The 21550-nt window shown below is 42.2% G+C and overlaps 1 protein-coding gene across 1 annotated transcript in view; it reads right to left on the bottom strand.

The window, feature by feature from the left end:
- Positions 1–3029: 3029 nt before the first annotated feature.
- Positions 3030–21550, bottom strand: part of trpc3 (transient receptor potential cation channel, subfamily C, member 3) — a 38348-nt gene continuing 19827 nt past the window's right edge. Inside the window, exons 4-12 of the mRNA XM_076287543.1 lie at positions 18435–18599; positions 14366–14582; positions 11711–11944; positions 10709–10973; positions 9527–9722; positions 6926–7135; positions 5659–5742; positions 5476–5551; positions 3030–5117 (exon numbers count right to left, since the gene is read on the bottom strand). Coding sequence (XP_076143658.1) covers positions 4975–5117; positions 5476–5551; positions 5659–5742; positions 6926–7135; positions 9527–9722; positions 10709–10973; positions 11711–11944; positions 14366–14582; positions 18435–18599 — 1590 coding nt within the window. The 3' untranslated portion in view covers positions 3030–4974. The remainder of the gene's footprint in view (positions 5118–5475; positions 5552–5658; positions 5743–6925; positions 7136–9526; positions 9723–10708; positions 10974–11710; positions 11945–14365; positions 14583–18434; positions 18600–21550) is intronic.

The following is a 21550-nucleotide window of genomic DNA, read 5'->3' as shown; positions in this document are numbered from 1 at the left end:
ACTGTATGTAAACTTGTCTTCTTTACTCTATTTTTGTTTGTCCCCAAGTTACCATTACAGTTTTTCTCAATTACTTGAGACACAATGACCACAACATGTAACTCGTGCACCAACCCCCTGAACCAACTGCTAAACTACAAGCACAATTCCTGCTTTACACTCAAATTGCAGTTCTAAAGCACACTTTTTTCAAAACACTACACACAATTCTCTGCCTTTGGCACAATTTTCATGAAGAAGATCTCTTGTTTTCACAAGGAACAGCCTGCCATTCAAAGTCTAAAGTCAATTGCCCTACTATGCACACTGACTCATCACATGGGCAAACACCTGTCAAACAGTTTTACAATTAGCAATCAGCCTGGCTTTAGCATAATGCTTGTGATGTGGATGAGGTGCTGTGGCCAGACCGAAACAGAAGAAAGGATGCAGCATAGTTTTTCTAACTGTAACAGTAAATTCTTCTGTTGTTTTGTATGTAGACCACTCTATGTGCAACTCTGTGTTGGTTGGGATGTACACTGTGCACATTGTTTTTGTGGGGAAAAAATAAATATATTTGTTACCATGTATTTGTGTGTTCTGAGTATAAAAACATTATTCTCAAATATTTTACAACACACTTATGTATGTACTGTCTGTAGTAAGTGTAACACTAATAAAAAAAAGGCCTAAGTCATTATGATGAATGGAGAAGAAGTGTTTTCCTTTCATCATAGTGTTTTACATTGAGCACATAAGTGTTCAACTGCTTCTTATAGATGTCTATTCATATGATGGTTTGTGTGTGTCATTTGAAAACAAAATACCATTTTGAGAATAAATAACATTGTTTTGAATGAGTTTCATTTTGCAGGAGAATTGAGGGGTTTTGCCCATTGTGTGTGTGTTTTTTGATTTGTGTGTGATTTGAGTTCTGTGAGTATGAGGCATGCTTTCAGAAAATGTGTGTAAACAATCAAGAAAAACTGTAGCTCAATACTATAAAATTTTCCGTGCCTCCAGAAATGCCTTAGGAATGCTTAGGAATGTTTGTTTCTTCAGGTCTATAGGCCTATGAATACATACATATAGTAATTTCTGTCTTTCCGGCAAAATTAGCATTTTCAAAACTCCATGTACATGTGGTGGTCATTGTATTTTGCTTTGTTTTTCTTCTTGTTGGCTGTAAAATGCTGTATTCACAGCAAATTATTTGGGAATAATAATAATAATAATAATAATAATAATAATAATAATAATAATAATAGTACATTTTATTTGTAGAGCGCTTTATCATGTACTCAAAGCACTGAACATTGTAGGGTAAAAAAGGGATACATGTAGGATTGTAAGTAAAAGGTAAGAAAGAAGAATAAAATCAAAATTAGGAGGAACACAAAAAGTGTACAGGCAGTCGCAAGTGTGGATAGAAACAGACATATGCCAGTACAATTAAAAAGTGAGTAGAGAGCAATTTAAAAGGACGATAAAAGAAGGTCTATGTAGGTTATAGGTTAAAAGCTATCCTAAACAGATGGGTTTTGAGGAGAGACTTGAAGCAGTCTACATTGGCAGCAGATCTGATCTGCTGAGGCAGGGCATTCCACAGGTGGGGGGCCGCTGAGGAAAATGCTCGGTCGTCCATGGAGCGGAGTCGGGTTAGGGGGATAGTGAGGAGGCCATGATCAGAGGGTCACAGGGCGCGTGTAAGACAGTAGGGGTGCAGGAGTTCAGACCGGTATGTGCATGGGGGCAGAGCCATGTAGGGCCTTGAAGGTAAGGAGGAGGACTTTAAAGTCAATCATCAGTGGGACAGGGAGCCAGTGGAGGTCTTGCAACACAGGGGTGATGTGATGTCTGGAAGGGGTAGATGTAAGCAACCGTGGAGCTGAATTTTGGACATGGAGCCTGTTGAGTAAGTGAGAGGGGAGACCACTGAAGAGGGCATTGCAGTAGTCTAGGCGGGAGGAGATGAGGGCATGTATTACATGCTTAGTGTTAGAGTGGGAGAGGAGTGGGCGCATCCTTGCTATGTTTTTCAGATGGGAGAATGATGATTGCCGGGTTTTGTTGATGTGAGATTCAAATGAGAGAGTGGAGTCAAGGAGGACACCTGGGCTTTTGACATGGGTGGAGGCTGTGACTGTGGTGTTGTCGATGGTAAGGCTGAAGTTATTGAGTCATCACTATTTTTATTTTAATATTGCTTGCATTTTTACTGTGTATTTCAACTTCTCTCTACCGTAACTTTCCCTTGTGTATGGAAATACATATATAAAGCCCATGAAAGACAGAAGAGCTTTAGATTTTGAGCAACAGTGTGTATATGATGTATCCAAAATGTCATGTTATGACAAAAGTGTTTATAATGTGAGGCGAATGTTTGCTTTAAAGTTGTGTTTATGATATTTTGAATGCTTTGTGTCATTTTGCTGGAGATTTGAGGCATTTTGCATTTTGTGTGAACAAATGTGAGGGTTTTGTGTGTGGAATTTTGAAAAAAAGACATAGAGTTTTGAAAACGTGTGTAAACAATTGTAAAAAACTAAACCAGCTGCCTCACATGAGACAGATACAACTATACTTGAATGACTCTTTATCTGTGGGTGGGATGCTGGATTATTTATCTGTTGTGAAATATTACTGTTCAATTTTAATGTGATTCTTCACAAATTATATAAACCTTTAGAATCAAAATTGAGCTGAATGTACTGGGTAAGAGTGATGTTTTTATATCTTGCTACCTCAGGGGGGCGCTGTCTAGTAACAGTGGCAGCAATAACCAATTGAATGGTGGTAATGCCTCCCAGTGTTATTGGCGAGAAAACCGTGTGATGGGAGGAGAGTGCTCGGATCGGACAGCTTCAAGTGCACAGAAGCATCCTGACAATGTTAATATCAAAATGGCTTCACAGGTAATCCAAATCTGGATTATGTAAAATCTCTTTATAAAATTAAAATCATTAAAAACAAACTCAGTAATTTTGCAAAGAATCTTTATATACAAAACTGATTATAACATTAATAATCAAGTCATTTGTGTGAACTTCAGTTATTTTCAATGTTCAATCTTATGGTAATATAGTTCATTAATTGCAAGTTTAATAAGGTTACTGTATACATAATAAACTAATCCATATGAAAATGCATAGTTTATATGAATAAAGTGTGTGTGTGTGCGTGTGTGGAGAGAGAGAGAGAGAGAGCGAGAGTCTATAAATACAAATTATATACTGTGAATTTGTATAGTCACTGAGTGGTCTATTCATGTTAAACACTACTGTGACAGTCACACAGACACTCACACACACACACACACACACACAGTAGTTATCTGTTGAGTCTAATAAAATATATTTTGCATGTGCATAAAAATAAATGAACATTCCTGACTAACTGATCAATATAAATGAATCAAAATGTCATTGCAACGTAAATGAGTCAGTTTCACAATGCTATGTAGATTCACACTCGTGCAGTATGTTTCTCCTAATCTGTATAGAGTCTAGCAGTAGGATAACATCTGATTATCTGGCACAGGTATTTGAGCAGGTTAACACATTATTATGGCGAGCAGTATTTCCTGAAAAACTATTGACTGAGTGACTTACTTCACCTGAATAGCCTGGCCTTTCTCAAGCTATTCTGAGTGGGAAAAGAAAACTGTATCTGCTTTGTCCTTCAACCACAGTATGGAATGAGTGCCCCATTGGTCTATAACTCCTACACCTGGAAATACAAAGCTAACAACACTATTCAAATGTGGCAATGAAAACAATTAATCTTAAACTGAAAAGAGACAGACCAATATGACAATGGTGGTGCCAAAGGTTATGCATGTGTGCACTGCATGGATATACATAGAAGTTTTAAACTGATGAAGCCCAAGCCATCTTATGCTCAGACAACATACATTCTGTCCTCCCAGCAGTCACTGCCATATATAAGCAGAATACAGATAAACAAACAGATAAACAGAGTTAAGGCCTATTCACACCAATAACGATAATGATAATTATAACCATAACGATAAAAGCGTTCACACTGAACAACGATAAACAAAGTCTCTACTTGTGTTAATTAATGTGACAGTTAAAATTCGATGGGTTCTGATTGGCTATTAGCTTTTTATCGTTCTGAATATCGCTCTGAAAGTGATCCCCAACGATATCGTTCTTCATGTTGTTATCATTATAGTTTATGTGTGAACGTCGTCATTCATATTAACAAGAACGATATTTATTTATAGTTATCGTTATCGTTCTTGGTGTGAATGGGCCTTTATACAGGCATGAAAACTCAAAGTGCCTTTCAATATCATTGCATTCATAATTGGTACTATACATTTTATCTGCACATTACATTTACATTCTACTTATTTTTTTTCAAAAGCAGTCATTTTATTTCAAAAGCAGTCTCTTAAAATATCCCTCTTGGTCTGGTAAAACACATGGGCCACAGAATGGATAGAATATGAGTCACAAAGTGAGTGTCATAGTTTATGTCTACCTGGACATTTATAAAAGCTAAAATACTCTCAACTATGACAAACCTACAGTTTCGTCCCTTAGACAGATTATTGTCTGAATAAAATAAATAATAAGTATACTTCCTGTTTATCAGTAATTGAACATGTCTACTGTATATACCGGTAGTTTAGTTACATTGATGTTGACTAAGACAAAACACACATTAAAATGTCACACTAAACACTAAAACAAATACAAAAATGACGAAAACAGAAGTGCCCAGATGAACAAAAAAATGACTGCATATAGCAAAATAACATTCAGGCAGAATGATTCTTAAGTAGTGTTCACTGGCAGCGCTGTGTCTTGTATACAGTAGATACACTCCACTGTGAAGTCCACATTGGCCATGTTTGCTTTTCCTCAATCGGAGGTGGACGCCTCAGGACCGCGGCCAGTGGTGCTGACTAGTCCGGCCCAGTGAGTATAGCCATCCCCCTACCCCACAACCCTGCTACTCTTGTCACTCGCATCGTATGGGCCCGAGGTTGAGTTTGTCGCTGAGTTTCTGAATGAGCAGAGACAGCTCCTCTGTGGCCTGGGACTTGTCCTCGAGCAGCTCATAACGCAAGCTGGAGATGTCCTGTTTGATCTCCTTCAGCTCGCCTGGAGGTTAAATATAAAACAGAAAAACACTCTCACTCTCCAGACGTGTGCTTTACTCTACTATAGGCTGCTCCAGTGCCCAGGTTAAGGCAGAGAATGTCAATTGCCTTATAGCTTGCTGTATATTACTATATGTACACCATATGCATAGGCTTCTTTAAACACCACATGACAGATACCTGATTTAAACTGTAGGGCAAAACTGTTCTGCATGCAGTCTTTGTCTAAAAACCACAAGAGCCACACATACATAACACAACATGCAATTTAAGATCTTTAGCTTTAGCATTTGCAGCATCAATCCTTGACAAAAAAGCATGATCACTTGTGGCTTTGAAACGGCAGAATTTTAACTCACCTTCGTTGACCTCGTCATTCTCCTTGTCCACTTGTGCTTTCAAAACGTAGCGTTTAATAAGCCTTTTCATGATTTGCTATGTAGACAAGTACAACATGAAAGGTAGTAAGAAGTATGCTAACACACCAAAGAACAACGCCTGTTCATGGCATTTGAAATATTGGGGAGGTTGCTAGATCCTACCTGATAGCGCGTGGGCTGGTTGAGGATGCTGTTGAAACTCTGTGACTCTGTGATGCGGATGTTGGATTGGGTAAAGAGGTTTAACTGCAAACACACCAGTAAGTAAGCTATAGTTTATTCTTGCTATGTGATTTTATAGATGTGCAAATTACACGAACAACCAAAGATTAACCAAAGACAAAAGGCGGGCACACACACACACGCACACACACATTAATCATCAGCAGAAAAATGATAGCACATTATAGTACATGCTCAGGCAATCCAGGAGCCTAGCAATTCTCATTCCTCTCTCTTTTCTATTCAATTAGTCCCTGTGAATAAGGCGGTTAGGTGAAAACGTATTAATGGCAGGACAGAATGAAGCCTGGACAGGAGATGTATCATGGTAATGTTGTTATGCTACATGCATGAGGACATCTGAATGAACTTCTTTAGAGAGATGAATTCTCCCCCTCACACAGCTAACCACATCTGCTGAACCCACCATCACAAAGGGTTACTGTTCAGCCCGATAAGAATATAAATGATATCGACTTTGCCCTCAGGCACAAATAAGAGCTGCTCCTTTTTTTCGTTGTTGTTTTTTTTTCCTTTAGCACTCAAAACTGATTTCATTGTTTTCCTGGGGACAAACCTCAATGAGTTTCTAACACAGGGGATACGGGATACAACCGGTTTCATTTATTGTAGCAATAGATTATCATGCAGGACTAAGGCTCAGCTCCAAATGATGTCAGGCCTTGAGGGATGGAGCAGGGACCGGCAGCTAAACACATCTAAAAGACGCATTACCTGTGAATGGAAGTAATGGCACATTCACTCCAGGGCAGTCACATACCACAGATCCACAAGGGACAACAACAACAACACAAACAAACCAACAAGCAAACAAACAACAAAAACAAAACAAATACTGAAATCATCTCTCAGGTGGGGTTTGCTGTGGTCCCACCCTGTAGCAAAAACATATGCAACAGACAACAAAACAACAGACAGAAAACAGACGATCACAGTTTTCAGGGTGAGGGCCAATTGTGTCTTACTGGGGGCAGGCATGTACCTTAGAGCCACTTCAAATAAATAAATAAATGAAAAAACAAACAAACCAAAAAAAAAATATACTTAAATGAATGGGTGTGACGAATGTGCTGCTTGCACACACACACACACACACACACACACACACACACACACACACACACACACACACAATCACACACCCCACCCACACATACAGTACTCATGAAAAACTCCACATGCGTACCCTGGACTTGGAGCTGTCCATGCCCAGCTCCACGTCTTTTTTCAGGCTCCTCCTCCGGCAGCGCAGGAGGCCGATGATGCGCCTGACGCACTGGAAGAAGGACTTGGGGCTGGGCACTATGCTGAACGGCGGCGGCAGCGTCTTGCCATTGTCAAAGTATGACAGCCACAGCTTGGAGCGTGCAAACTTCCACTCCACGTCTGCGTCATCCTAATGGCCAATCAAAGCAAATATTCAGCGGGGCAGACTCTGGCTTTGGAGGCCAAGACCCTGACCCACCGTTTACAAAAATGGCTGTCATCTAGCCAGACATTGTTTTGGCAAAAACAGATGGCTATAACAACAAACATCCAAGGTCACTACTGGGACCTATTGCACAAAACTAGGATAAGGGATTAAGCCGGGATATCTTGGTTATCCTGGCTCAATTTATCCGTGATCCAGTTGCACAAAAGCGGGATAGGGGGCAGCAGGATATGTTATGGTATAAGTTACCATGGCGATTTATTCTTTGGAGCTAGCCTGCTCCAGACCAGGCTAAGTTCCAGGATCTATTAATCTCATCCCTTATCTCAGTCAGCAGTCACCACAAACAGAAACCAATAATTATTCCACTGCCCACTACACATTGTTATCACATATACCTAGACCCATTGTCATTATTTAAACGTTTGTGATCATTAATTAACTTTTACATACTCGCCATTCCCGACCTGTCATGCGACAATGTGACATCACGGGAGTGCCTAACCATTTCGCACGTGGTGGTCGCGGAACTAGTTGCAATATTCTCCTAAACAGAGGTGTTGCTGTTTGTTGCTGTTGTGAAAAGGCTATTGCTACCTACTTCACACCGTAGAAGAAGCAATGAAGCCGCTAGTTGCCATGTTAAATCAGTGAATCTGTGATCGGTGGCGGGGTCTATTTGATGGAGCCGTGAGCGCACACTTATCCAGGATAGGTTTCATCCTGGCTTGGTCTTTGTGCAACCAATTAAGCCTGTACGCTCTTGTTTTGGATTCATTGAGCGCAGCTCAGTAACTTATCCCGGATGTCTTAATTCTGCTTTTATGCAACGGACCCCTGGTTTCTATGTGATCTGATTATAAGGCTGAGGATTAGCTTTATCCACATAACTTTCAGTGTCCCGCCAGCGGGACGGTTACCCCCCTCCCCCACCTACCCCCAACATTCTAAATCAATTGTATGCACCATATTGCTATGTAGCATAGTAATGTTATACACCATTTCAAAGCTTTGACTCTTGGGAATCCAAAAATGACAACTTTCATGTACAATCTGTATAGTGCTTTACATTCTCAGATTAATCTTATTATGTCTCAATTAAATTTGATCCAAAATGCCCCCCTCCCCCCTTCCGCTTTTGGTGCTACCCTGACTTCTGGCTGCAGTATAGCTGCAGCACAATAAGTAGATGCAACATATTGGGTACTGAAATATTCACAAAAATCCATAGAAATTGAATCTTTATGTTGTGTTATCCAATATTAGTTGTACAGATGTATAGTCTATCTTATACACACTCATTGAACCAACAAAGTAAATGCAAAAATAGAGACATTTTTGTAATCATTCCATATTTAGTGTTGTCATTCCATATCAGAACCCCTTAAGTATAATCCAAATACAAGCATGAAACCTCAAAGTGTTACCTTTCATTTGAGACCAGGATTATGCTTCTACACAAAGGGGTTCATGTGCAGTAAGCATTTGATTGTCAGTATGCATTTTGGATAACAAAAAGTCCTATGGGGAGTATCCATAGGCATTTTACAAAACGCATGGGCATACCTTGGCAAATAATAGTCTAAAGCACTCATATTTTCATTCTATATTGATCTACTTTTGCACACAACTTCACAAGACCTGGTGCTAGGGCTCAGTTAAGGGATATCAAGAGACCTAGAGGGCTGAAATGTGGTTAGTTCAGAGATGCTTGTAATCCGGCAGAAAGAAAAAAAACTATATTCTAGCCTCTGTAACTCTTTGTGAGTACATCACACATTTATTGTGAGGTTCTCAGCTTTCTATAGAGGTCCAACATTTGATAGTAGGCTCCAGAAGAGGTGGGAACAATGCCCTTGTAAATAGGCACAGTGCAATTTCAGGCAAAAACTTGAAATTCTTTTTGAGAGTTAAGAAGTTATTAAGATTAGATAAAATATACTTTATTGCCACACACAATGTTACGCAAGGCTAATCTTTTATAAATGTCTACTTTTCCAAGGACATTAAGGACAGCTGCATAAACAGATATCGAATTGATTGAATGTTTCTAAGTAAGTTTTTGTTTGTGTCATTTCATTTCCAGAAGGGTATACAATAAAGCAAGGCTCCTGGCTTACCCAGGTAACTTTGGGAATTACTGCTGATCTCAAAACAATATGTCAATTCAGAAGCAATACATGCAGTAAAGCATTCCCTTGGCGATCACTCACAAATTTACCGTGGTAAGCTAGCAACCTCGCTTCATATGCCCCTAAGGTAGAATTCAATACTGCACAATACTGCCAGTGCCTTTAAATAAAAGCAACTGTTAAATGGCAGAATATGATGTAATGTAAAGGACTTTCTTCTGACCTCTATCTCCTGGTAGGAGCTGTTGATCATGGCGATGAGCATATTGAGTAACACCACCACCATGGTGACGTTGTAAATCCCATATAGCACATAGCCGATGTTCTCAATAAACTTGTGGTCGTATTTCAGCACCACGGAGGACACTTCTGACAGGCCAAAAATAGACCAGAACAGGGTCTTAAAACTCTCCTCCACCCTGGGGATGAGAGAGTGAGAGATGGAGAGAAAGAGTGAGAGAGACAGAGAGACAGAGGGAGAGAGAAATGATCACCCGTGAGAGGTCTCTGATGAATGATAGGCCGACAGAACTCAACCCCATGTTGAAGAGGCCACGGCACCCTGACATGATGGCAGCCTCCCACAGGCTGCTATTAATCAGATCTCACATAAATATATGAGGAAGCACTTCAACCAGCAGATTAGACTTACAGCAGACTGGGGGACTTGGTTCATATACTTGAGTCTGATGGCTAGCTGCTTTTGTTTTCTTCCTATATCTTCTGTCTTAGTTCCCCTTTCCCATTGAGTCTCTCTGTTTGTTCTGAAATGCCAGTTCTAGTGATGGAAGGAATTCCAGGACATGTGGTGATTGAAACAACAGTGTTGTGGCACTTCCTATGTTTCCCCTGACTTCTTGCAAGACAGGTAACATGGAAAAAAACACAGAGTTTGCCACACTGTGAAATTACTTACAAGTCTGCTCAAGACTTGTTCACATCACTGTCTTCTCCTGGCTCCTCCTTAGTGACTGAGGCCAGTGCAGTGCTTCCTGGAGCATTACATTCTCTGTGTGACTGGCAGCACCATAAATAGGGGCGGTCTCTCCTTCTTTCTCATCGAAAATAGCTCTTTATGAGGAAGACCTTTGTTGTCGAAGGAGCAGTTTCATTTTCTAAGACAGAGGGATGCTGTATGGACAAAGTGTATCTATTCTGCCAGTTTGCATAAAATTAAGAGATATGTATTTCCCATTTTAGAAGGGCTGTACCATTATATGTAGCTTATTTTGCTGGAGGTATAGTGTACAGTGCAATTCCCTCATATACGCAATATGTGTGCGCTGAACTCACACAAAGGCAGTCATTTATCAGCCAAAGATATTTGGGCTCAAATGTTATTCAGTATGAGGACAGACTGAAGAGGTTCATCAAAAGAGTAGCCTGGCATGGATTGGTCACTCACGTGGTGAAGGCGGGGTTTACTTTGGCGCCCAGGTAGTAGGAGTAGAGGATGAACATGCCAATCATGAATGCCAGGAAGACCATGATGAAGAGGACCATGAACTTGAAGATGTCCTTGACAGTGCGTCCCAGCGAGATCTGGAGTGGACCGAAGCTCTCGTTGGCCGGGAGGATGTAGGCAATGCGAGAGAAGCTCAGCACCACGGCGATGGCGTAGAGGCCCTCATAGATGAGCTGAGGGTCGGAGGGAAGCCATTTGTCCCTGGCTATACAGACAAAAAAAAAAACACTCTAAATGGGCTGTGTCTAAAGAATGTGAAGGAATATCCGTTTGACACATTTGAAAGTTTTTGCATTTGTGTATATAACCAAACTCTGAAGACTGAGGCCTGTGAAGCACTTTTGCAGTAGCTTGACATGTTCTGACATAATCTTATTTTCCACATCGGAAAACTTTAATGTGACGGTGCTACACAGCATTATTATTAGGCATAAGCCTATTATTCTCAAAATCTGATGTGATAGAAGTAATGTCAACAAAAACCTGCACCGCATAAATTATTTTCAGTGCTAAGCTACAAGGAAAAACATATAGGCTCCAAACACTTCATTTTTGATTGATCCAGTTATTGACTGACTGTTGTATCATTGGAACAAAACAACATTACAGGACATCACATGAACAGTATGTCTGCTTGAAAGGAATAATGTATGAATTTTGCTTGTAGCAAATATACTTCATAGGAATTGAGCTGTTTTAAAATGTGGAGAAACATTCTGCATTCAAATATGATTTTAAGAGAAATGGACTTGAAGGTAGATTGGTGAGCATAGAATTATTTTTCATGACACTGGGTGTTCGATTCTATCCTGAATCCACTGGGTGACACTGGGTGTTCGATTCTATCCTGAATCTCCATATCTTTTTCGCCAACTACAATCAATACACTGCAAGGGCTTCTCTCTCTCTCTCTCTCTCTCTCTCTCTCTCTCTCTGACTTACCATAAGTGAAATATTTGATGTCCGGCGGGAGAGTGACCATGGAAAGGTCAGGGGCGTGGATGTTTTCATCGACATACTTCTGTGCCTTCATGGCCTGGAGGAAGGCGAAGAAACGCGCGGTGAACGCTGCAATGAAAATGGAGAGCATCCCGAAGTCCAGCACGTTCCACAGCTGAAGGATGTACTCCCTGGGGCCCTCTGTCCAGAGCTCTTTACACTCCGACCACATCATCCCTACGAGGGGTAAGAGAGAAAGCACACACACACACACACGCACGCACACACATACACACACAGAGACACACTCATACACACAAACACGCACACACGCACACACACGCACACACATACACACACAGAGACACACTCATACACACAAACACGCACACACGCACACACACACACCCACACACACACACACAGACACGCTCATACACATGCAGACACACATACACACACCAGTGTCTCAGTGCGACACTCAGAAAAAAAGGTGAACTGCTAAAAGGACTGAGCCTCCCCCTCCCCCTATTAAAACATGACTCCGGGGAATAACAGTCCAGACAGATCAATGCCAACGTTCCGTTCAAGTGTAATGTTTATACTGTAGTACATTCACACCTCTGTCATGGTTCCTGTATGTGTGTGAATTGAAATCATGAGACATCCTCTATGCTCTGACAATAATGTTCTTTGGCTTAGTTCTTAGCCTGTAAATGCTTAAAAAGTCCGCACACTTCTCAAATATTTCATTTTTTGTTTTATTTTGTCATGCTAGTTGAATGTTTGAACCTTTCAATCTTCTTCAGGTTCCAGGTGTCTTTACTGACAGTGTTTAGTCCTGCAGCTGGGATGTGCACAATGACCTCCCTAAACATAGTTCTTATAGCTTGAATATGTATTTGTGTTGTGATCACTGACTGTGACTGGTGTTGGTAGAAAGCTTTTGCAAATATATTTGTTTGCAGTAATTGGGTGCAGGCTGTTATTAGCTGGCAAATAATTACCCAACTTCCCCCAAATAATTGGCTGTATGCTGTTATTATTTGGCAAATAATAGCCCCCCTTCTCAGAGTTAGTATTGGTCAATACAATCTACGTCATAGAGACTTGAGATCATTCGCTTTACTGACTAACGTTATCAGGAAATTACCCTCGAGCAATGTCAGACAGCATCAATGGCCATCTCGGTGAAGTCGGACAGCATTGTTTTTGTCTTGGCAAAATGGGGTTCTTTACTGGGAATCTTACAATCGTTCAGAGACGTGCCAGGGTGTCCAAATAAATTAAAAACTCACTTTGATAGTTGTATTGACACATAATTAAAATGTTCCACTTGGAATGTGCTTTTTCCCACTGAAATAAGCCCTTATGTCCTGGCCGCAACACTAAAAGGATTGTTGGATCTGTTAGCCTTTTTACATTAGATTAGAGTGATGTAATGTATGGACTGGGGCTTAGTCCTGCCCTAAGACCTTTACATTCTCTCTGGCAGTCTGTGCAGTGATGCATCACTGCTGATGGCTATGCTACAGCCACATGCTATTTAAGAAGAATCTGTAGGTTCATTTTTAAAAATTGTGACAACATTGTGTAATAATTACTTTTTGCTTTTGTTGTACATTTGAATTGATTTGTAGTTGTTAGTGATCTTTATAAATTACGTAACCCTAACAACTAAAAGAAGCAGATTTATCATTAAATAAATGTCCTAAAATAGAAGTTCAGGAAGAGTGTGACGGAATTGGTTACGCCTCTAGCATCAAACTCTGCCAGGGACCTTATTTCCAGCAACCTGCAAGCTCGGGCATCACTTCCCCTTACACCTCCTGTCCTCCTTGGTTAGACACTGGGGTGTATGGGGTGTAATGTTGCACGGTCCCTACGTAGCACTTCAAGGTCATCTCCCGGCACCCTCCCGTTTTGTTATTTCTCCCAGAAAACTCCTGTAATTTGCATGGCCATCAAACTTCATTTTAAAATCATTGATCCATTTATTTTTTCTGTTAGTCTAACATCTCCCAGGTTGCCAGATTGTGTATGAAATACACTTACACATACATGATCAATTACTTTCAATTTCAACTGTTTTGTCATAGGCTAAAACCTGGCAACCCAAAACCCAAATAAGGAAGCGAGTGCCAATGAGTCTCGCAAGCATGCGGGCTAGTTGAATAGCCTACTCCAGAACTAGCTGTTGTCAAATTAAAAAAAGATCTCCTGTTTTTAGGAAGCTAAATGTTGACAGGTATGTTCATGATCCTATATAGAGACTCGCCAAACACTCTTTGTGTGTAGAATTGTGCTTTGGGTTGCACTCTGTGCATAGAAAATGTGCTATATAAAAAAAACTTACATACTTACTTACTTTCTGCTCACTTCTGTTCTGGTGAATTTGGAGTGTAAACTCGTGAAACTATATAAGACAGGTCTGAGAATTGTGGGCAGTACAGGCTGTATCAGCTATGTGTTCGGTCTGTGCCGAAGTGGGGTTCAATTTGAATGTATGCTCCTAAATGAAATCCAAATGAGTAATTCAGCCTAATTGATTTGGGCCCAAGGCATTTCTCTGCCTCACTCTTGACACTGCTGATGAGCACTACAATAGTGTTAATGAGTGCTGAATAATGGATGATAGCAAATCAGCAGAAACCTCACCTGCCACCCACACCATGATGAGAATTTCGGTAGAAGTGAAACGTGTGGTCTTGACCCGATAGATCTGCAGCGGGTGGTCGGTGACAGTCACGTTAGGCAGCGTGGTGATGCCGTCGAAGCGGTCGGAGGCGTTGAACACCAGCAGGCCCAGGAAGAAGATGAAGGAAGCGGCATGTGCCACAAACTTCATGAAGGGACTGCGGAGAACCTTCCCCAGCTAGAGGGAGATGAGGGAGAGCCACAAACAATAACAATAACAGGTTTTAATGAGTTTGAAGGGACTACGGAGCACCTTTCCTAGCTAGCGGGATGGAGAGAGAGGAGGAGAGTAGGGTAAAAACAAAACAATAACAGCTTTTAATGAGAATGTTTGATTTCTGAGTGTAGGGACGGCAGAGGCCCGCCGCAGGTTAATGACATTTGTAGTGGGAATGAGAGAGACTTATTCGTTAGTAGAGGAAGAGTGAGGACACAGTAGCCTATAGTACACACACACACACACACACAGACACACACACTGTCTGCAGGGACACAGTGAGGACACAGTAGCCTAGCCTTGTGTAGGCTACTGTGCTGTATATGTGTGTAGACAGTACTGTATATGTATGTGTGGACACTATGTGCAGGTGCGCACACTTAATGTACAGTACTCTTTGTATGTATATACAGTATGTCTGTATGAAGTCAAATAACACTTTGGCATGTAAACATCTGCTATGTGTAGAGGAAATTGCCTGGGGAAGCATATGATGGTGCTGTCAGCATGTCTGCACAATTAAATGGTATCTGCCTAAGAGCTCCTGCAGTGTTGACAGCCTGGGTTACAGCAGACAATACTGAATTATGCCCCTAATTTTCAGCCTTATGACAATAAGCTGATCTGAATGGTTTTACAACGGCCTTATCAGAATCCGGAGAATGTGTGTCACATTGTCATTTGGAACATTTCACTGGAAAAAGTTCATTTCTAGCCCCACTGTTGTCCTGCACAAACTCAGAATGTTGCGCATCCTTTTCATTACAAAATGTATTGAGGGAGGGGGTATCTGGTGGATATACATTTGTGGCCACATTGTGCTTAGGTCACCTTCAGAGTATCAAACAAGACTTTTTTCTGCACACTGTCAAACATCAAATGTTCTTTTAACTCTGTGCTTCAGGATCAGTTGATTCATTCATTTCAACTCAGTCAGTGCTTCACGATCAGATGATTCATTCATTTCATAAGCTCTACTGCATTATTTTTCCTTTCTGCTCATGTATATAAGTTCAGCATGTATGACTGCGTTTGTTCCATAGACAATTCAAGACTGTTAGTTTGTTAAACATCTGTGATGCCTCACTGGCTTATTCAGTGAAAGTGGGGAAAGCCATCGACTTAGGCTTTGATTGCATTTTTATGCTCACCTCAAAAACATAACATGTAAGACTACTTTGAAAGACTGGAGAAAAAATAAAAATAAAAATAAAGAAAGGCCAATATAAACTCACAAACCAAAAATTGTTCGGTGTCATGTAAGGTTGTTGTACTCATTCATTGACTGATTAATGAATCTGTAATCATAGCTCTATCCATCTTAAGTGGTCTTCTCAAATTGTTTTGCATTTAAGGAACAATTGCCAGCTCAAAAGCATCACATGGTGAAACTAAATCAGTGTTTTCTCATCCTTTGTATATTTTAATTAGCTCTGCATATGTGATCTTGTGTGCATATGTGATGTGTGTATCTTCATTTTAGTGCTGTAATGCAGTGTGTGTGTAATTTCATGATGAATAATATTTCTCCTGCAGTTTTCCACTCTTCTGATATTTCAGACCTGCTCTGCAATTTTGCCTTTTTAATTAATCTTTTACTTCTTCTAGATAATTCAACATGCATTATATATATATACCTCTTCTGCTCTGTGTAAATTCTTAATTAGTTTCCAATATGAGGTACACAGCATGATGTATCAGAACTGTTGTGGAACCAAATAAGTTCCATTACATTTACGAATCTCCCAAAATATCAGACATAATTGCACACACTTTAGGACAAAGGACAGTTTAACCCCTCGTTTCTCCAATTTAGTGCAATAGCCTACTGCTAGTCAGAACACTTAGATGACACTATGTTCATAACCTGTAACTTAGCCTACTATGACACGGCAACAATTCCACTAAAATACCATATGTTATTTATTACTTCGGTGACAATAAAATCAAACATTGTTGAGCTCTCCGGAATAAATCAATACAGCTGTTTTTCACAGCAAAAAAAGCTAAACGTGTTGAGCCTCAGGATTTGCTTAAAGTGACAGTAGACAGTGAGGGTCATTCAAATAATTGAAATATGTAGGCTAATTTACTTGCATTTGGCGAGGCGAGTGGGTGCCTATTATAAACCCTGAAGCAAGTGACGCTATAAACACTGTCGTCGTGCTTCCGCCACTCTTTACGCCCTCCTACCAGCTCATTTTTTCCGAATGCAAATGAAAAACTGGTTTTGGGGGAAAGTAGTTAGTAGAATTCATTTAGACGTGCACTGTTCATATAACTAAGTTCCTGTAAGTACTTGGTCCGAAAGGGACTTATGTTTCTTTATCATACAGAAAAATGTCTGGCTCAATCGCTCTCTGATAAAACAGCAATAGCTTGCTCTAGGAACAAGTCTTTGAGCCAAGGGCCCCCGAACCTCTATCTTCAGAGTGCCAAACACCATAGGCACTTCAAGGGATAGCTTATTAACTCGCTGCTGATGGCGGCCAAAGCAGTAACCTGACAACGAATAGCCCCGGGCACAGGCACAGGCGCAGGCACAGGGCATCACGCCAACTCAGATCAATACTGCGAATGCCTGGCTTCTCCAAGATACTTAAGTGTTAAAGTGCAGATGCGCAAGTGAACGTAGCATCACTCTGATGTGCAGGTGAACGTAGCATCAATCAGATGAGCAGGTATTGGCTTTCGGGTCGTGGTGGTACTGGTAGACGGATATATTCCATTTTGAAAAGGTTAGTAGGCCTAAATATGCATTTTATCTAAAGTTTTTTTTAGCATTACAAGAGGGATGGTGTATGCCAAGATAGTGAAATGAGATGGAGAGAGAGAGGGAGAGAAGGAGAGAGAGAGGGATATAGAAAGAGATAGAGAGAGAATGAGAGTGAGATCTGTGTGTCATGACAAACTGATATCACCACATAAGCTAACACTGAGTACACGTGGAACTGAGTGGACCCTTAAACAGCGAAGAAACTCCCTCGGCTGGCCAGGATTCAGACAGCTCAATTACAGTACAGGAGTGCACGCGCCATGTTTCTCTAATCCGATGCATTACTGTAGGTTGTTTATCTCTGTATGGGCAGTGCTGACCTTCCCATCCCACACTGCCCCACACACACATGCTCACACAAATAGACCAAACACATGCACAATCTCTCTCTCTCTCTCACACACACACACACACACACACACACACACACACACACACACACACACACACACACACACACACACACACAGGTATCCTCCTCACCCACTCCTTCTTTGCTGTGCTGTGTTTATTGAAGCACACCTTGCCTCCCCCTCCCCCAAAACCCTCACAGGCATTTTAACACAGGCACTCCTAGTGCAAGTGGCGGCTGTGATCTGTTTTAATGGGGGAAAGCTTTCAACCTTTTACACATTATGCTTACAGCAGCTGAATGTTTATTTGGCTCATAAATTTGTTTGCGCAGCTGTGTACACATCACACACTTCACAGCTGCATTCATCCTCGTTTCATTCATCTGGGGCTTCCGCTGTTCTTTTCTCAGACGTGGAGCCTCAGCTCACGCCGCAGATGCACACGTGCCTGCAATACTAACCACACCAACCACTCGGGATTACGCACCAAAAACAAGCCAGGCAAACAAGCCTCTCGGGACTAATGGACCAATCAGAAGTGAAACGGCCGAGCCACTCGGGGTTACGGACCAATGGAAAGCGATGCAGACAAAACACAAAAGTGAACGGACCAATGAGAGGCAATGCGGTCGGGTTGCTTGGGATTTAAAGGACCAATGAGAAACGCGAGGCGGCCGGCCTTACCTTGCTGCACGGGGCGAACCAGTAGCCGACGGCGAGCAGCGGGAGGCCCAGCGCCACCACCAGCACCACCAGGCACTTGACGACGATGGTCTGCTCACGCAGGCCCGACAGGTTCTCGTACCAGATCGTCAGCAGCTGCTGCTGGCAGTTAGGATGGGCCACAAACTGCAGGAGACAGGAGAGACAGACACAGGGGGTGAGGAAAGAAAAGCAATAAGCACAGACAGCCATCCTGTTGTCCTCATTAATCCACTACTGTAGGCTGGGGTGGGAGACAAGGACACTTGAGTCAGAAGAGGGTGTGGAGTGTGTGTGTGTGTGTGTGTGTGTGTGTGTGTGTGTGTGTGTATGTGTGTGTGCACGCGCGCGTGAGTGCGCATGTGGTGTGGTAGTGATGAAATAAAAATAAACAGCCGTGCTGTTGTCCCTGTTAATCCGTACCTATAGGTGGTGGTGGTATGTGGCGGCTCGTCGGCTGATTTGCATGTTAAGTTGGTGTGGAGAGTGAGAATGAGAAGAAGGAGCCGAGAGTAATCATATTAAACGCGGTGATCAGATCAGGGACGAATGCATTAGGCTGGCCAGGTGAGCGGGCATACGCTGGCTAAACTAATGGAATCGTTCCATTATGCCGCCACAGGGCCCTTCCTGTTGGAGTGAAGGGACCGTGAGAATTAACGGAGAGTAATGGGCTCAGATTATTCACAGGACTTGGATGAGGAGAACAAGGTGCACTGCAATAAGGGGGGATGCTCTCCCTGAGTAAAATGACATTGGCTTTGGCTACTGGATACTACAAGGCTTTTTACTGTTTATTCAGCTCGAACATTAAAAAACAAGCAAACCATCTCAACAACGACAAATTGTTGAGAGTATGAGAAGGCACTGAGAAGGTTTTAAATGAGAGATGGACCAAAAGAACACAGTAGCCTGTCATGAGACAACTGAATTGAATTCAACATGTGCTCAGATGGACCATGAGGGACATGAGGTATCTGTGTCAGTGGCCAGTCGGAAAAAAGGCTCAAGGGTCCTCAGTGCTCCTGTTTGAAGTAGGCTAATTAGCAGCAGGCCTTGGGGACCAAAAGGTGTTAATTTCATGGCTGTCCTACATAGGCTGCTACGTCTCACGGATGACAAGCGGGGACCGGCAATGCGAACAGGGACGTCTAATTATCCATACAACGCAGAGGCCTTGAATTATGAGTCTGATAGAGACAGACATTATTACCAGTTACAGGAAAGGGAATAGACGTGCTTAGCATATATGTTTGAAGGTTGTGGCATCCTGACAAAACTGAGGAATGACCAGAAAATATTTTAAGGAAGTGCTAAATCCTTTCACATGGCAGACATGACAGGACATGACAAGACATTAGACAACAGCAGTTTACAGAAGCCTTAAGAAGTGCATACACCATCTCTAGAACTCTTGGTTGACACTGGTCCCATGTTAACGGCAGGTCCCAAGCTCTGTGGAGATCAGTACTCCAGGGACAAAATAAATCCAGTGCTGTCCAGACGTCACACTGGGAAAATGAACGTTATTATCCCTGGTGTTTTGTGTTATTTATAAACACTTTCATGAGAGGACTGGACGCCCCAAGGCGTAATCCACTAAAGCCTTCCTGTGCGGATGATCATCACACATCATCGGCACACACAGGCAGAAGACGTGTCCACTGCCTCAGGAACGTTTGCTGGGGACACACCAGGGTTATTGTCTCTCTCTCTCTCTCCCTCTCTCTCTATCTCTCTGTGTCTATCTCTCTCTATATATCCCTCTCTCTCCTCTCCCCCTCTCCATCATTCTGGGTATGTGTGTGTGTGTCTGTGTGTGTTCATGTGCATGTGTGTATTTATGAGTGTGTGTTTGTGCGAATCTAACCTCCCCTGGGCCGGCTCTATCTTTCCATCCACTGAGAGACATCCATTAGAGTTACTTTTCGCCACATCACACTGACAGGCTATCCAAAGTGCTTAACAATAGCACCGCATCAGAAAATCACACAAGCCAATTTCACCACACTGAGAAAGTCCCACACGACGCAGGTAGAGGCTGCATGCATCCCAATTGCAAGTCCATTCTGTAGAACTTTAATGGGGAACTGCTTTTTTTTCACAAAGCACACTGAAATCCCACAGGGGCGAAAGCAGGTTGATGTGTGATCTGGGCTACATTTAGATGAAATAGCTATGAGCTAGCTTCGTCAATTCTGAGTTAGGCTCCTGAGTTCCCTTTAAAGATTCATACAGCTGCTGTAGAAAATGAGAAAATTATTCTTTTTTTTTTATTACACACCTTTTGCCTAAACGTAGCCCTCATGGAAATGAGACTCATTTGTAAGCACATCCATCTGCGGAGACGTGATATACTAATTTTGGATGCAGTTCCCATGATGACTGAGCATCCCCCCTGTGTGTGTGTGTGTGTGTGTGTGTGTGTGTTTGTGTGTGTGTGTGTGTGTGTGTGTGTGTGTGTGTGTGTGTGTGTGTGTGTGTGTGTGTGTGTGTGTGTGTGCAGAGCACGTTTGAAAATAAATGCAGTAGCAGATTAGGGTGGGGGTGGGATACGTAAAGCTGGTGTGTGCGTGCGTGTTTGCCTCTGTGTGTTTGTGTGTGTGTGTGTGTGTGTGTGTGTGTGTGTGTGCGCATGTGTGTGTGTGGGTGTGTGCGTCTGTGTGTGTGTGTGTGTGTGTGCGTGCGTGCGTGCGTGTGTGTGTGCGCGTGCGTGCGTCTCTGTGCGTGCGTGTGAGTGTGTGTGTCCAGGGCTCATAGTTCCACTCCATGTGCTACTCGTTAGAGTGTGAAGGGTGGCTGCAGGAGCCAGCCCCACTGCTGATGAAGCAGAAAGCCTCAGAGGCTCCGCCACACAGCCAGCACCCCCGCAGCACACTCACAAAGGGCTCGCACTGCAGCCACGGGCTACCAGAGGGCTCCATCAACACACCACACACAGGGACTTGATATATAATGGCTGGTTATGGGGGTGTGGGTGGCGAGAGTGCCCTACTCACTCAGGTCCTGTGTGGACTCTGCAGGTACATTTGCTGGGACTGTAAAATATCTGTAGATGCAATTTATCATGGTTAAAAAATATTTCTACAAAAACTTGC

Source organism: Alosa pseudoharengus, unplaced genomic scaffold (assembly GCF_046254945.1).
Source record: "Alosa pseudoharengus isolate Yale_2024_CS ecotype anadromous, Long Island Sound unplaced genomic scaffold, YU_APseudo_1.1 YU_APseudo_1.1_scf_16, whole genome shotgun sequence".
Classification (NCBI taxonomy): domain Eukaryota; kingdom Metazoa; phylum Chordata; class Actinopteri; order Clupeiformes; family Clupeidae; genus Alosa; species Alosa pseudoharengus.
This window is presented reverse-complemented; position numbering and strand designations above follow the sequence as displayed.